The sequence below is a fragment of the Choloepus didactylus genome, chromosome 8 (genome assembly GCF_015220235.1).
Source record: "Choloepus didactylus isolate mChoDid1 chromosome 8, mChoDid1.pri, whole genome shotgun sequence".
Lineage (NCBI taxonomy): Eukaryota > Metazoa > Chordata > Mammalia > Pilosa > Megalonychidae > Choloepus > Choloepus didactylus.
In genome coordinates, this window is record NC_051314.1 from 82,926,967 (window position 1) to 82,944,253 (window position 17,287).

The window sequence follows — 17,287 nt, forward strand, 5'->3', positions numbered from 1 at the left end:
GTAGTAGGAAAAAATGTAATTCATTAGTGAACAAAGTTTCCTTATAAAATAAATGTAGTAAGTAAAAATATAAGCCAATTTAAGGAAAAAAATGTTAAAGAACAGCACAGGCAGTTTGTAGGTATGGGCAAAATCATGATGGTGGTACTCAAGTGACTGTAGTTGGGGAAATATTTAAAGAGTCATAGGGATATTACAGAGGGACAAACGGGCACTGGCTGGAGAAGTCAGAAAACCCAGCCTGGTTTGTGTGGTGTACAACAGCTGTAGATAGTTCCCGAGGGCCATGAGATGGGCAGGGTTAGAGACGCTGCTGCGGTGCAGGCAGCTTGGGATTTAATCACACTATTCTCCCCAGACGCAGTGTCCTTGGAGCCAGAGGAAGGGTGAGGGGACTAAGAAGTGCCTCAAGATATAGAAAAGTTTAACGCAAGGAAAAGAGGGATTGACCCTCTTCTGTGTAGCTCTGTAGAGCTCTCTGGTGCCTCCCAACCAGTGAAGTGTGACTCTGTGACAAGAGGAGGTGGAAGGAAGGCAGAACCATTCTGTTCTCAAGGGCGGGCTGGGGAGAGCCCAGGTGGGCTTGTTGGCTGTTGTCCCCCGGACGCCTGATGGGAGAAGCTCAAGAGGTTGGTTGATGGCCAATTCTGTTGCCGGGAGCAGGACGACTGAGAGCAGGGAGAATGCAGATTCGGTGAAGCCAAAGAGAAGGTGCTCCTTTCTTCAGCCCTCAGGAGATTTTCGGGTGCAGACCCTGCCTCAGACATCTCATGAAAATGCCCGTGGAAAACAACCGCAGCCCGGAGCAGATCAGATCAGAATGAAGAACGTGCCCAACCTGCTTAGCCCAGCCTGAGGCTGAGCTTGAATCCTGGTACCAGACCAAGGCGGATAACTAATTGGTGGTGCTGGAGGCTTTGGAGGCTTCTGCCCAACTGACTCATGAGCTGGGGCCCAATTTGGTAACCTGAACCCAGTGCTTAGGTATAGAATAGCCATGCTGGATTGGATTCCACAGGGAGCCAACAAAAGATAGCACTCAGGCCGCACCTCCCATTTCCAACTGGGTTCTCCCCAACCAGTGGAATAATTGTAACCCAGACATGGTCATTTCCCTGGAGGATGTGGAGAGGAAGCAGGTCATGGGAATCCTCGAGAGAGTGTAGGATGAAGGGGAGGGCAGAATTCCCAAGCAGCCCAATGCCATTTTCAGGTGAAGGACTTCTTTTTAACTTGTACTCCCAGCTGAGGTCATTATGAGACAAACATCTTAGGCATGCCCCTATTCTCCTCTATCAAAATTCTGACACAAAGCCTGCTCTCTGTTCTCTGCCAACCAAGAATGCCACAGGGCTTGGGAAGATGGGCGGAGCCCATTCCTTCTATTCAGGGGTGAGCCCTCTGGGGACTGTGTGGGTAAGGCTGGAGCTGGTTTCCACTGCCTCCCCCATGAGGAGAAGGACCACTGGGAAAATGCCTCCATTTGTCCACCAGGCCAATGTCCTCAGGTGTCACTTTCCAGGGTAGGCACCTTCTTCACCAGTTGGCAGAGACTATTCCCTACAAACTGTCATTATGCTTTTCGTGGTCTCAGCAGCATGAGAACCTGTAGCTGGGGCAGGTGATGGTGGGGAGAACCCAAGGTGGACAGAGGCAACAATGGGCAAAGCCAGTTAGCCAGGAGCTGAGGCCACTGAGCCGAGACCAATCCCTTTAGAAAAACAGGATGAAGCCTGGGGAGGTGGGGAGCTCTCCACCAGGCAGGCTGGGTGCACCCTAAGAGGTAAGGCCCCAGGGTGGAGCAGCCATGGGTCTGGAGGCTCACTCCCATCAAAGGGTAGCCACACTGTGAGTCTACTTCCAGCCTACTCCTGCCATGGAGTGAGGGCAGTTTTTTGTAGGGGAGCTGTGAGGAGCAGAATTCAGAGGAGGCAGGCAGGGGAAGGCACCTTGAAATTGGGAGAGGGTGAACCGAGTGTGGAGGAGCAGAGTCTGGATGGAGATGGTGAATTCCTTTCCTGGTGTTGCTGCAGCAAATGACCGTGAACTTAGCGACTTAAAACAACATAAACTTGCCATTTTACAGTTCTGGAGGCCAGGAGTCTGGAATGGGTCTCACTGGGCTACAGTTGAGGTGTTGGCAGGGCTGCACTCCTTCTGAGGCTCTGGGGGGGGGGGGGGGGGGTTCTGTTTCCTTGCCTTTTCCAGCTTCTGGAGGCCACACACATTCCTTGGCTCATGACCCACTTCTTGCCTTCTTCACTGCCAGCAACAGCAGGTCAAGTTCTCCTCATCTAGCGTCACTCTGACCCTTTCTTCTGCTTCCCTTTCTCACATTTAAGGACACTTAAGATTTCATTGGACCCATCTAGATAATCCAAGATAATCTCCCTATATTAAAGTTAGCTGATTCACAACCTTAATTCGTCTTGCAACCTTAAGTCCAGTTTGCCATGTAATATAACATATCCACAGGTTCTGGGGATCAGGATGTAGACATTTTAGGGGATGATTATTCTGCCTACAACAGATGGTAGGGTAGAAGGCATGGAGAGGCAGAGACACAGAAGAATGAAGATTGGGTATAAGGCCAGTAGGAAGCTACTGTGTGCTCTTGAATAAAGAAGGGCCACACTTCACCAAGGGCCTAGGGATAACCTCAGTTTTCAAGGATAGGGTGAGATTATTTTCCTGACGCAGAACAATGGAGCCATGTCTTGTCTGAGGTCTTGCAGACCACAACACGTTATTGTTCTCTGCTGAGGGCAGCGTGCCAGCCTGCAGGAGGCCAACGCTGACGCCAGTGTGAGGGCCCAGCCAGCAGCTGGAGACGGCCCAAGAGGGTTGCATAGGTCATGACTTTCTGATTGTGAGGCATCAAGGGCTACTGAGTGTCTCCTAGCCCTGGCCACTGAGGCTGTTCTTTCCAGAGCGTCCTGGAGGACGAGGAGACCGATGGGTAGGGCAAGCCCTCGGGGCAGACTCCGAAACTGGTGGGACTCCTGGGCAGCTGAGGAGGGAAGCGGACGTGGAGGGGGTAGGGGAGGGTTGTCGTGAATAGGAGCTTTTGTTCACTCCTTGGCACACACGCTGCCTAGGGAGGCTGCTGGGCGAGTGGAGAGCACTTGGGCCTAACAGATCTAGAGAGCTGGGGCGTTCCCTCTTTTTGTTGATGTTGATGATGTTTGTGGTACTGCATGGGCAGGGCCTGGGGTTTCAGGGTGGCGATCTGGTTAGCAGAAGGTGGCGGTTTGCAGGGAAGCACAGTTTTTAATTTCAGTGGTCTATTTATCGGAGATGGCTTTGCTTGTTGTGCCAATGGAGATTTGGGGGTGGGGGGAGGCTGGGCTCCTCGAGATCCCTTCAGCACCACCACTTGTGTCCTGGTTGAGAGCATAGGCCCTAAGAACAGCCAGACCTGGGGTTAAGTTCCAAGTTTGACACCCGTTAGCTGTGTGACCTTCCTTTCTGAGGTTCAGAAAATGGAGATAATAATGGTGCTTTTGCCTGTGAATGATGTGAATGGTAAATAAGACACTGAATGCACCGTCTTAACATGATGTCAGGCACTCAATAGCCATTCATTTCAAAGAAGGGCTGAAGGAAATCAGGCCCAAGGTCACCAAAAGAACAGATTCTACATAACTGAACGATATGGGGTTAATATCTTCTGAGTCATGTAGCCTCATGTAAGGGCTGGTCTAATCCCTAGGAAGCCACTGAATAGCTTGGCCCATCCCAAAGGATCAATAGTGCCAAATAACCCCCCAGGCTGGGGTCACTCCACTCCATTCTCCCCTATTCATGGCCTGAGTGAAGTTCTGTAGGGCCCTGTCTGGGTGTCTTGGCCATAGGTAATTGTGGGGTTGAGAGAGTTGAGAAATATCAGGAAGAACTAGGATTGGACCAGGACATGGTGTTGGGAGAAACCATTGTCAGACTCCTCCCGGGCGTCTGGAAGAGACTGCCCAGTGGGCATCAGTGGCTTTGCAGTGGGTGATCCCCCAGCTTTATCTGCAAGGACATTGTAAAAAGGATGATTGCCATCCACTGAGTTAAGTCCAAGTCTCAGCTGCCCCACCAGGGTTCTGGCAGGCCAAAGAGGAGAGGGGTCTCCCTAATGGTCCATCCTCTGGTCTCTGCTAAAGGGCAGAGCTTGCTCTGTCTCCGGGGAGCTGGGGGATGCTGCAACACACTGACTGGCCGAGAGGAACCTGAGGCCCTCTGTGTTTGCTGCCTTCACAGGCTGGCTGGACACACCAGACCTTCTGATGATTCAGTCCTCATCAGAGTCAAATCACAGCCATGGGACCACAACCTGAGAGTCAAGATGCAGGAATGGCAGACTTGCTTGGATTCATACCTGGGCCCTGTCCCTTACAGGCTGGGTGGCCTTGAGTGAACTGCTTAACCTCCCTGGGCCTCAGTTTCCTCATCTGCAAAATGGGAACGATAATAAACCCACCTCTTGGGGTTGTGAGGATTAAATGAGGATTAAATATCCAGAACCATGACTGGCACATGTGGCTACTGTTCTTATCTTTAGTTGTGCCACAAAGCACACCCCGGGCACTGAACCATCCCACATTTTGAGCCGTTTTGGGATTATAGAAAGTCCAGAGTTCCAGAGAATTACCAAGTCTAGAAATTGTCAGACACATCTCACCCACTTGGAATTGATGGCCCGGATCTTTGCCTCAGGTTCTGTACCAGGTAAGCCCAGACTAGAGCCAAAGCCAGCACTCGGTGGAGTTAGCAAGGTAGGCATTGGTGGGGGTGTGAATGGATTTACCTGGCTGCAGAATGGAGTGGAGGCTGAGATACCGTGGGAACCCAGGGGCTTATAGACGGAATGGATGGAGCCCTTGAAAACTGTCTTGGGGGATATAGATTTGACTAGACAGCCAGCCAAGAGCCCAGTGGGGTTCTGAACATAGACAGGTTGGGTTATGTGTAAATTCTCACTCCTTGTATCAGTCAGTGGGAGAAGGGGGTGGGCAGAGGGGCAGGGCAGGAAGGGATTTCTGTCACCCCATTCCTTTTCCCATGGGGATGGTCAGTGCCTACAGAGGACCTGAGGTGGCCTGGCATGGACAAACACCTTGGGGTAAAGGACCTTGATGCCAACTTTGGCTCCGAGGCTATCTCCTCCTTGGAAAGACTTGGGTCAGTGCCAGTTCTCAGGACTCTGGATGGGGGAGAGATGGAGGGCAACAAAATCATCATCAGCCATGACAGGTATCAGTCAGCCCCCTCAATACACATAGGCCTCCTTCTATACCAGCCTCTGGACATGGTTCTCCAGAAAGGGACCTAGACACACAGCCTTGGAGTGGAAAATAAGTAGGCTCTTGCTCTGGTCCAGGCAAAGCAGCCAAACATGGACTGTACCCTGGACAAGAATGGGATCCAGTCTTGGCTAAAATCCTGTCTTTCTGAGGGAGTTGGGGTTAGGTCCATCTCCTCTCTGAACTTCAGTCTCCTCCTCTATGAATGGATTACTGGGGAGTTGTCTGGGTATGGCTGGGAGGGAGTAGGGAGGACTAAAAGTCAGAAGGTTTCCATAGGAAAGTCTGGCCAAGGATTAAGGCTGGCCTTAAATGGCTTAAGGGAACTGAGACCCACCCCCAAAACAAGTCCGAAGGGATTCCCTTTCTAAGCCTTTGCACGGCCACTCCCTGCCACCAGTCAAGCGTGTGTGGGCCTGGGAAGGAGATCCAGGAAGGAGACCCAGCACTGCCCTCAGGTCAGAGAATCTCAGGAAGGAAATGGGGGAATGACACAGAACATGGAGCCAGGGTGAAGAAGTGACCCTAAGTCTCCCCTGAGGACCTGAGCCAGGCAAGAAAGGGGCGCTATCTACCTGTTTACTGCGGGCCTCCCCTGCTGAGGCAGCCCAGGGCACGGCACGGCACAATTGCTCAAAACACACGTGATGAACGAAGAAATGAGTGAACAACTGGTACATGTATGTCTGTGCTCTCTTTTCTCAGTATCTTTTGACATTGTATCTCTCTTGGGAGAAGTGTTAACCTGTTTTCACTGCCCTTGGACAGTGATTATTGGTCCAAGGGGGCAGTGAGCAAGGTCGTAGGACAATTGTGCCTCTGGACTCTGAAGACAGGATCTGTGGCCGTGTGCGGGGGCAGGGGAAGGGGTCAGTTTGCCTTGAGGACTGTCCGAACTCCATGTGTACTTGCCAAGGGATGGCCCTGGGAGAGGTAATCCTTCCAGCCTCAGCGCCGCCATTCATTTTCTTTTCTTCACCATCATATCATCACTGTCTCTACTGACTCACCCTCTTATGACTGGAGCTTACCCCAAACAGGAGGGAAAGCCAGATGGAAGCAAGACCCTCCGTCCCCCTGCCCCTCACCCTGCCATCCTCAGGACTAAGAAGCTGTGAGCCAAAGAGAAGCTCGGAGAGAGGGCAGCTCCGGTCTCACCCTCGATCTGAGGTGAGCCTTTCCATTCCTAGTTGTGGCTCCTGTGGAAGGAAAAGAAGGACGCAGGGAGAAAAGCAACATGAGGGCAGGTTAAGAATGTAAAACAGCTTCTGCCCATGTGTCTGATCCCATTTAGGATACAGTCCCTGCCTCTCCATTGTAGAAAACGGCTGTATAAATCCCAGAGTACAAGGCACACTCACGTTACACATAAGGACCAAATCAAATGCTAGAAAAAATAAAAGTCCTTTGTTCACTGTTTCAGATTTATACGCACAAAGTTCATAGGACAGTGCCCAGCACCTGGTAAACCTTATATAAGTATGTTTATTATGTTAATAAAACCTCTCTATGAGAAAGCAAAGCACAGAGGTTTTGCTGTGTATCCTTTTTCAGTCCCTCTAACTAATTGAAGCATTTGTTGATTTCCATCCCATAGTTTCAATCAACCAAGGGGGAGTTTGCCCCTGGCAAAACACCCTTCAGATGAGGGAAGAACATTCCCCAGACGTGTGGAGACCTGTTGGAGGGAAGCTGAGTGCTCTGTTCGGCAGCCCTAGCTTGGCAAGTGCCAATCGCCTGCTGAATCTGAGGGATGGGAGCCCAGGCAGTCCCCGCAGCTCCCTGCATGTGTGTCCCACCCTTCCTGCCTGACCCCCAGCCAGCTCGCGTTGCTCCTCCAAAAAGCCTGGGCCCCTTTCCTTCTGCATTTGTAGACCAGGCTTCCCTACCAGCACCAACAGGGGAAGCTGAAGAGAGCTGGCTGGGCAACATGTCCAGGGCCCCAGAACATTCCAAGGGCTGGATTAGGACCAAGATATGGTCCAGGGTGGGGCCACAAATGCCAAAACTGTGCCCACAATTTGTATGAGACTTTGTACAAGAAAACCCAACTTCAAGGGATCAGGGCTCCCGTGTCACTGTGACCCCAGCAATGGTGGCAGGGAGCCCCCTGCAGGGCCTGTGTGAAGTGAGGCAGCCCGGCTGCTGGACTTCTGGACACTGGCCTTTCCACCCAGGTCTGTTTTCAGACTTGGGGAGTCCTGGAGAGTCCCAGAGGGGCAGCATGGACTTCCCAGCATCACAAGACAGCCTCCACCAGACTGACGGCGTGAGGGAGGGGTGCTGGGCCCAGTTCCCCAGATCCAGAGAGGGGCGAGTCCCCCAAGACCCCCGCAATCCTGAGGATACAGCTGAGATCAATGCTGGGACCCAGAGTCGGGGTGGGGGCAGGATTCCCGCGGGCTTTGGGTGGAGGCAGGAAAATTCTCCCCTCCATTCCTCCCTGAGGCTAGGGCTTTGTGGGGCTGGCGTCTGCCCTTCCCTGTCCTGCTGGCTCCAGGTTCCCAGATGAGGCTGCCAACCATAGCCCAATGAATAGAGTGACTCATGCCCCAACTATTGCTCCCCCACTTTTTGTGCTGAACATTCATGGACTGGAAGGTCTGCAGAGACAAGGACACCCCAGCTTTCTTTTTCTCCTGGAGGGAGGTCTAGGGGCTGGGTCAGGGCCAGGGGGCTGTGTGGTTGTGAGCTCCTGTGGATACAGAAAAGGCCCAGGAACAACTAGTGAGCTCAGGCCAGGGCGTTCTCGGGGCCAGTGGGAAAAAGAGAAGTGGAGGGAAGTGCAAGGAAGGAAGGGTTGTGAGCTCTGCAGAGTCTGAAGGGGAGATGAGACCTGCCCTCTGGACAGGGACCCAGAGACGGTAGCAGATGGATAGGACTCAGCCCAGGGCTGGGGAGAGCCCCACACAAAGGTCTGGGAAAGAAGCATACGATCGGTCTAATCCTTGCCCGTTGGGCACGTGGCCCCTGCCTGGTCTCTGTGAAGGGCCTCCCCGTTTATAAAATGCTGTTCAGGTTCTACATCCTCTGCGCATCTCTGTGAGGAGGACAGAGCCGTCATTTTATTTTATTGCTGCGACTTCTTTGACAAGAAGACCAGAAGGGCCAGCCACGAGCAACCACTTAGTCCTGCGCTCAGCTTTTGCTGATGAGGAAAATGCTGCCCGGAAAAACTAAGTAACATGTCCTACCAAGTCTCTGTACCTCCCTCTGTGGGGTGCCCAGGAGAAAAGCGCTGTGAGCTCAGAGTAATCCCTCTCTTCCTTACACAGTGAAATTCCAGGCTGGGGTGGGACTTTCTCACAATGTGAGGGTGCTGGTGTCTGGTTACCTGCAGGGTCGGCTCCAATATTTATACCTGTCCAGGCCAGGTAAGGGCTTGCCCTACCTGCTAGCAGGAGGAGTCCCACAAAACTTGGACAGCAGAGTGCTGGGCCTCTGTGAACGAGGCCCCCAAACACTCTCTGCCACAATTACTTGCTGCCCGCCCACCTTTGGTCCCTGACATTTGAATCCCAAGCTCTAGTGATTCTCGGACTGGCCAGAACACATTCCTGCTCCTTCCATACACAGCTGGGAGGAGGGTGATTGGCGAGGACACCGGTCCGGTGTCTCAGGAGGGTGCGGCTTCCCTGAGGGCAGTGGGAGCCGCACTGGGGCAGGGGGGCGTGTCCACACACCACCTTCCAGAGGAGAGGGAGAACTCGTGCTAGGAGCCCCCAGATACTTGTTTCAAGCTTGGACCTGTTCTAGCAGGGGCTGGGAGGCTCCCAATTAGTGCAGGGCACCCCAGACATTCACAGCTGTTCCCTGAAAAGCAACAAAGAGTGAAATGGTGAACTCAGTAAAATTCATCCCTGAGAGTCTCAGAAATTCTCCAGGGAGGCAACCAAACCTCATTGCCCAAGACCTGTATTGCCAGTTCTGGCTATTGGTCCATCTGCTCGGATCTGTGTGTCAGCTGTCATCTCATCACAGCCCTCTGGTGAGCAATCGCCAGCTTGGCCAGTCCCCAGCCCCTCGTGGAGTCATTTTTCCGTAGCCTTGGCTTTCTTGGGGCCAACCAAAGGCAAGGCCCTGACGAGGGATTCCTGAGTTGGGATGGGTCCAGATTCCTCTCCTCTTGAGAACGTAGCCCCCTTTTTACCCCAAGGCTTAGTGCCCACCCCCACCCCACCCTGACCTCCAGCCCAGCTCAGGGGTGCCCCCCGCAGCTCTCACGGTGTGGCCAAAGCACTGTCCTGCCTCGAGTCCCAGTTCTGTTGTGGGAGAAGCAGAAGAAATGGTCTCACTAGGGTCTGTGGCCAACAAGAGGGGGTGTGATTTAGGACAGATAATTGCTAAAACCTAACCAGAGCCTTCCCTCTTCCATCTAGTCCCACAGCCCACCCAAACCAGCCCTGTGGAAGCCATCCTTGGGGGTCCTCTCTGAAGCAACGGTGACAGATTGTTATGCCAGCTGCCTGGCCCCCCAAACGTGCTCTGTCTTGTCTCTCTGGCAGGACAATCTGTAGACTTAGAGTTCCATTTTCCATTCCCTTGCCCCTGAAGGACACTTTGGGCTGGAGCTTAAGGAAAGCACAGCAATTCCTGCTGCTTGGAACAGGGCGGCTTGGAACGGGGCGGCTTGCCGTTATAACAGGTAGGCAGATTCTCAACATGTTACTGATGAGATTAGACGCTCCTGCAGGTATGTGTTTGTGGCCGCCTGCAGCCTGTATCAACAGATACAATGATTCATTTCTTCCCTAGCGGAATAACTGAGGGCTTGCTAGAACACACCTGTGGGGGGTGGGGAAGGGGGGCAAGGCAGCTCCCCCGAAGAGAGACGTGACTGTGAGGCTGAGTCTCAGGATTTTTTGTAAGGGAACGCACAGAATCTCTGGGTTTGCCAAGCCCCTGTAAGGCCCCTGCCCTAGGCTGCGAGGAAGGAAAAAGGTCAAAAGCCACAGAAAATGCTGTGTTAGGAGCTGCTGTGGGAGGATAGGCCTGTCCTCGCAGAGGGCAAAGCGGTATAGACCAGTGGCCAAGGGTTTCCCAATCTCTGCTTTTGAAGCTTGGGGTTGTGGAGGCCTTTCTGGCCTGAACCCACTAGGAGAATCTGCCCGGGGGCTCAGGGATCATTTTGCCTCCTCTGAGAAAGGAAATTCCTCAGTGAGGGACTGAACTCTATTTTTCCCTCTGGCACATCGCCAAGATATCAGGCCACAGGCTGCCTTCCCAAAAGCTGAAATTCCTGCAGCAACCTCCTGCCGAGGAAAGAGTAAGAAGTGCAGCTCGTTGCCACGTGGGGGACCGGCTCTCCCCCACCCCACCTCCAGCCCCGATAGACAGCGTTCCCTTACACTTATACCGCACCGGGGTGGACAACAACACCCCTGGGTTTGTAAGGATCCCCCTGTGCTTCCTGGCTTCCTTCTGGTCTGCTCACAGCCCAAGGCCCCTACGGAGAAGCGACACTTGCCAGCGGGGCTGCTGACTTGCTGCCAATAGTTCAGTACTGCAAGGCAAGGTTATTTGTAAGTGAGTAGAACCTGCCGGGAAGAAAGTGTTTGCAGCCTACACCATTGTGCAGGTGTGAGCTCACAGCTGCCCCCCAGGCATGCCCAGCCCCTTTAATCATTCACATCTCGACAGCTCTCAGGCCCAACCCAGTTCTGGAGGAAATAAAAGTAGGGGCTGCAGTTCCCGGGTAACAGAGCCGTCTTCTGCCTCCTCCTGTGCTCTGTTCTCTCCAGCACTTCCCATCACCCTCCGTGCCCGGACCTCTTGCTCCACCAGGAACAAGCCGTCATGTCTCGCCAATCGAGCGTGTCTTTTCGGAGCGGGGGCAGCCGGAGCTTCAGCGCCGCCTCAGCCATCACCCCGGGCATCTCCCGCACCAGTTTCAGCTCTGTGTCCCGGTCTGGGGGTGGCGGTGGTGGCTTTGGCAGGGTCAGCACTGGTGGAGCAGGTGGCTTTGGCAGCCGGAGCCTCTACAACGTGGGGGGCTCCAGGAAGATCGCCATCAGTGCTAGTGGCGGTGGCTTCAGGAACCGATTTGCTGCTGGTGCTGGAGGCGGCTATGGCTTTGGAGGTGGAGCCGGGAGCGGATTTGGTTTTGGCGGTGGAGCTGGTGGTGGCTTTGGGCTCGGTGGCGGAGCTGGCTTTGGAGGTGGCTATGGCGGCTCTGGCTTCCCCGTCTGCCCCCCTGGAGGCATCCAAGAGGTCACCGTCAACCAGAGCCTCTTGACTCCCCTCAATCTGCAAATCGACCCCACCATCCAGCGGGTGAGGACTGAGGAGAGGGAGCAGATCAAGACCCTCAACAACAAGTTTGCCTCCTTCATCGACAAGGTGAGTTGTGATCCTTTGTGCAAAACTACTGTGAGTCAGGAATAAATGCCAAGGAAAGGGGGAAGAGGGAAGATATCTCTGGCTTTATGCAAATCCTACATAGTTGGCTGTTATGTGTTTCCATTTGTTTCTGTGTCCCAGATTTGTGGTCCACGTTCTTATTTAGACTGGGAGCTTGGAAGGGTCTCATTTCTTCCTGGTATGGAGGTTCCCGTGTCAGGGCTCCTTGATTACTGTTAGGCAGAGAGATTAATTCTGTGCCTCACATAACGGGCTGATTGCCTAGGAAGGAAGCTGAGCTCAGCGGGCAGCAGCCAGCAGGCCTTCGCAGCCACCTCTGCACTGAGCCACACCCCGACCAGCCGTCCTTAGGGCTCTCTGTGCTTGGATAAGCATCCTGTCTCCCCTGGTTCGCTTCCCCCTTCCTCCCTGCTGAACCCCCCCTTCCTAGGGCCCAGGACCAAGGTGCCTTGCAATGAGAAAGGTTTAGGAGGACAGCCTGCGACAGGAAGGAAAACAGGCAAATGAAACACCGAATCATGAAATCTAAGCCTCTTCACGTCAAACCCTCTGCTCCTCTCCAGGTGCGCTTCCTGGAGCAGCAGAACAAAGTTCTGGACACCAAGTGGACCCTGCTCCAGGAGCAGGGCACCAAGACCATAAGGCAGAACCTGGATCCTCTGTTTGAGCAGTACATCAATAACCTCAGGAGGCAGCTGGACTCCATCCTCGGGGAGAGAGGCCGCCTGGACGCGGAGCTGAGGAACATGCAGGACTTGGTGGAGGACTTCAAGAACAAGTGAGTCGGGAGGCATGTTGGGGGTATGAAGGAGCAATGTCTTCTTGGCTCCAGATGGGCTTCACAACCAGAGTACTACCTATGCCTTCCCCATGGACTGGAAGCATAAACCTTCTGTGGACATGTAATGTACTAATAAATATATATATAAAAAAAAAAAATCCAGGTCCATGTTTAGAAAGTTCCAGCCCCAGGCTCGGCCCCTCTGCAAGGCACTTAGCCAAGGGCCAGAGCAACAGGATCCACACCTGGTGAAATGTGCAATCATGTCCTCCTTGCTCTTTGGGGCCTTCCCCAAGTCCACAACAACGGCTTTTTGATGGCTCCCCCACCCCAAAGCAGGAACCGAGAAAATAACCCAGCCTAAGTGGCTCCAGTAATTTCTTTTAGTCCTAGCTCGACCGCTAGATTTTGTTTGTTTGTTTTTCTTAATGCTCTAAAGAAACACTAGAGAAACGGACCGGATGTGGAGATGTGGAAGAAACCACAGCTTTTCTACAGGAATATTTTTGAAGCAGCTAAATTATAACAGCAATAGAAATTATTATCCAAATGGGCAGTTACAGAGAAAACATGCCCCAAAGTGTCAAGACCCTGTAGAGGGGCTCACTCTACCAGTGGCCCCTCTCTTGGCTGGCTAGATGTGAGAAGCTCCTCCCCGACGGGGAAGCAGGCTCACAGTTGATTTTGTGCAAGGAAGACCCCAGGCTTCACCTGCCCCTTAGCCTCTGACCAATGCTTCCTGTTCCTTTAATCACCAGGTACGAAGATGAAATCAACAAGCGAACCACCGCTGAGAATGAGTTTGTGATGCTGAAGAAGGTGCGTGGGGTGGAAGAGAAACTGCAGCCTGTGGTTATGCTCCCTAAAGGGGAGTAGCTCATTTTAAAGTCAAGGTGAGCATCTGGCTCAGTGCCAATCATTCCTGTTTCTCTAGGACGTGGACGCTGCTTACATGAACAAGGTAGAGTTGGAGGCCAAGGCTGATGCGCTGATGGATGAGATCAACTTCCTGAAGATATTCTTTGAGGCGGTAAGGAATGCCCTGTGTTTAGGACCTAGAGAGATGGACACTGGGGACACCACTGGTAATTAGGGTCCATGGATGGCTGGAAATCCCCAGGATGAAGTGAGTTTCAGTGGTTCCTAATCTGTGGAGCTTGGTTTTTCCTACCTCTTTAGTACTGCTTATAAGGAATAAGACTAATGCTTAAAAAAAAAAAAAAAAAAAAGCAATCATGTGGAAAGGAAAAGACCCCTTTGACGATCATTTTGCTGTGTGAGGTTAGAGTAGGTTATTAGAGGCATGATTACACCTTTCCTGGCCATCTTCCATTTCTGGGGTCCCACCTCCTCTCTGTTTCTGCCCAGTATGGCAGACCAGGCAAACAGATTCTTCAGAAATAGGTTACAACCTAAGAGGATTTGCATCTGCAAGGTTACATGGTAGGGACATCTTGGAGACTCAGAATTGTTCAAGTTTGTAAAGAAATAGATTTAGTGATGATTTGGATTTTCAGTGAACTTACCTGATGTGTTGATGTGGGTAGTTGTTTTTTTCTCAAGTTGACATACCATATGAGAGGAAAATTTGAATGGAAATGACATTAAATAACAGAGTCAGATGACTGGCTTCAAACTTCCCTGCAGGAGCTGTCTCAGATGCAGACCCACATCTCGGACACATCCGTGGTCCTCTCCATGGACAACAACCGCTCCCTGGACCTGGACAGCATCATCGCCGAGGTCAAGGCCCAGTACGAGGACATTGCCAACCGCAGCCGGACGGAAGCCGAGAGCTGGTACCAGACCAAGGTGGGTCCTAAGTGAGGGGATGCCCATATGCCTGGGACGGGACTCCTGAAATCTGGGGATGCCTCTTGGATGACTTATGGGAACTGCCATGTTCACATTTCCACATAAATCCAAGAAGCTTAATGAGAATCTCACTCTGAATCTCACACCAGTGTCTCTAGGAAAGCAGAGGCACTAGGCAGAAAATTGTCCAAGGCTAGGTCCATCTTAACAAAGCCTAAACCAGTCCCAGACTCCCAGATAACTACACCGCTTGCCACTTCTTTGTGAGCTCACTGTTTGTGAATTCTGGGAAAGTGCTGTCCATCCTGATGTAAGCTGGATCTTTCCTCTTTTCTGGGGACATCAGTATGAGGAGCTGCAGCAGACAGCTGGGCGGCATGGCGATGACCTGCGCAACACCAAGCACGAGATTTCTGAGATGAACCGCATGATCCAGAGGCTGAGAGCCGAGATTGACAATGTCAAGAAGCAGGTAGGGTGGGATTGAAAGGAGGCCAGGAAGGGGTCTGAGGTCTGAAAGGGAAATCTATTTTGTTCTGTTTGGTTTAATTTGTACTAAACACACCTATTTACACCCACACAGTTGAAACTAGTACCAGTGTTTCAGTGTTCCACCATCAACAATGCCCAAGACCGATGTACTGGGTTCCATCTGGAGTTCCACATAGTTTGGTTTGCAGGACTCAGAATTTCAGAAAGAAACCCTCAGGCCCAGCTCAGCTGCCACAGCGTCCCCACTCTTCCCTCCTCTTCCCCTCTAGTGCGCCAACCTGCAGTCAGCCATCGCTGAGGCCGAACAGCGAGGGGAGCTGGCCCTCAAGGATGCCAGGAACAAGCTGGCAGAGCTGGAGGATGCCCTGCAGAAGGCCAAACAGGACATGGCCCGACTGCTGAAAGAGTACCAGGAGCTGATGAACACCAAGCTGGCCCTGGACGTGGAGATCGCCACCTACCGCAAGCTGCTGGAGGGCGAGGAGTGCAGGTGGGTAACACACAGCTGACGCCACGAGCCCAGATGGCCTCTTGTCTGATAAAATGGAACTTCTTCTCCACTACAGGGGGTAAAACATACATACAAGTGACCACTATCTTGTGCATGATAACTATCCATCTGGTTTCATTCTTACACATGAACATACAGTCGATCCCCTACAATCCAGCCCCAACTCATTTTTCTGGCCTCACCACCAGTATTCTTGGATGCTTTCTCTCCTCCAAACAATTAAGCAACTCAACAAATGTGTCCAGGACTTTGTCCCCTTTCTGTTTTTTGCTCATATGCTTCTCTCAACGTCGATGTCCATGTCACACCCAATCTCCACTCTAGTCCTCTTCATTATTCAAGTACCTCTTCCTTTAAGAAGCCTTTCATGATTACTCCAGCTGAGTTAAATTCACCCACCTTTGGATTCTCAAGCTACTCCTTTTGTGTCAATCTTCTGACACTGACCACAGCCTACTCTTAGTAGAACTATTTCTGTCTATGCCAAGTTCTCTCATAGAATTTCTCCTCCAGGATGAGGACTGCCTTAGACAGTTTTATATTCCCCACAGCCTCTTACTCATGCTTTCCATACAATGGGTGGAGGAGAATGTTAACTTTAATTTTCCTCTGGAAACTTGTTTCTAGGTCAAGTCCTAGAACTTTCAATGGAAAGTCTCTCTAGATATCTTTTCCTTCAATTTAAGCAATTTTGGGGCTTGCCAGCTTCTGGCTTATGGAATGAGCTCTAGTAATGACTATGGAGTTAATCACATGCTGTCTTTTCTGGAGTTTTCAACTCTCATTTCAATTTTTCCCCCTTTCAGACTGACTGGAGAAGGAGTTGGACCAGTCAACATCTGTAAGTAACTCTGAATAGACCGTAACAATGTTGATAATTTGGGGTATTTGGTGCCAACTCAGAATCCTGCTGTTTCTAGATACCTGATATTCCCATCCCAGTATGTGGTTATTTAATATGCTTAATGAGAAGCAGATTCTGGAAGGTAAAGAACACAGATTGGGACATGAAGCAAATTGACTCATGTTCTTTTCTCTTAAAGGGTGAACCCTGTATCTTGTACATCTTGAGCTCTGTCCCCCTGCGTTGCCCCTCCTACCCCACCTGTCCCTAGTACCTAGCGCTGTGCCTTGCCTATTATGGTCTCCATTGTTCTTTAAGGGACTTAAACTAAATGGCAATGTTTTCCAGGCCTCATTGGCTACTCTGTAAAAGGGACCAAGTAGATTTCTACGACTACAGCAGTATCTAATAGGTTGGATGTGTAAGATCAGTCTGACACTGGCCTCACCAAGTTCTCCCTCTTTTCTCTGCAGCTGTTGTCACAAACAGTATCTCCTCTGCCTATGGTGGAGGCGGTGGCCTTGGCGGTAGCGTTGGTGGTCCTCTTGGCGGTGCTCTTAGCGGAGGTCTCATCAGTGGTCTTGGAGCCAGCAGCGGGGGTTACTACTCCAGCAGCAGTGGGGGCATTGGCCTAAGTGGTGGGCTCGGCGCTGGGGGCTCTGGCTTCAGTGCGGGCAGTGGCCGAGGCACAGGAGTGGGCTTTGGCACTGGCGGAGGCAGCAGCTCCAGCGTCAAATTTGTCTCCACCACCTCCTCCACCCGGAAGAGCTTCAAGAGCTAAGAGCCCTACACCAAGTCACTGCCTCCCAAGTGGAGCTACCAGCCCATGGTGACTGCCTCTTAGGCAGATGCCTCAACCAAGTTTTTTCTTTTTCTGGAGTGTAGTCTAGACCAGGTCTATTGCACAACCACATTCTCTGGGTCCACTCAAATGTCCAATCTTCAGTTTCTAGTCTCCCATGTCACAATTCTTTGTTCTGCTTCAAATCAGCCTTCAGGTCCTATAGCATGGACCTTGTTGACAGAAGAATCCAAAGTTTTCCAAGGTCTAAACAATCAAAACAGAATCCCCACCCCAACCCCACAGTTTGTTCTGGTTCTGATTTACCTCCAGAGTTTGTCCAATAAAATGCTTTTCTAATATAAGTTGTTGTGCAGAATTGTTTTTTCAAGGTCTACAACCACCGTAGAGATCC

The 17,287-nt window shown here is 51.7% G+C and overlaps 1 protein-coding gene across 1 annotated transcript; it reads left to right on the forward strand.

Moving 5' to 3' along the window:
* The first annotated feature begins 11,004 nt into the window (after window positions 1-11,004).
* KRT5 (keratin 5) lies at window positions 11,005-17,208 on the forward strand. The gene is made up of 9 exons (XM_037846800.1): window positions 11,005-11,627; window positions 12,212-12,426; window positions 13,188-13,248; window positions 13,364-13,459; window positions 14,077-14,241; window positions 14,591-14,716; window positions 15,006-15,226; window positions 16,054-16,088; window positions 16,565-17,208. The coding sequence occupies exons 1-9, from the start codon at window positions 11,085-11,087 to the stop codon at window positions 16,870-16,872; spliced, it is 1,770 nt and encodes a 589-aa protein (XP_037702728.1). The 5' UTR covers window positions 11,005-11,084; the 3' UTR covers window positions 16,873-17,208.
* Window positions 17,209-17,287: the final 79 nt, after the last annotated feature.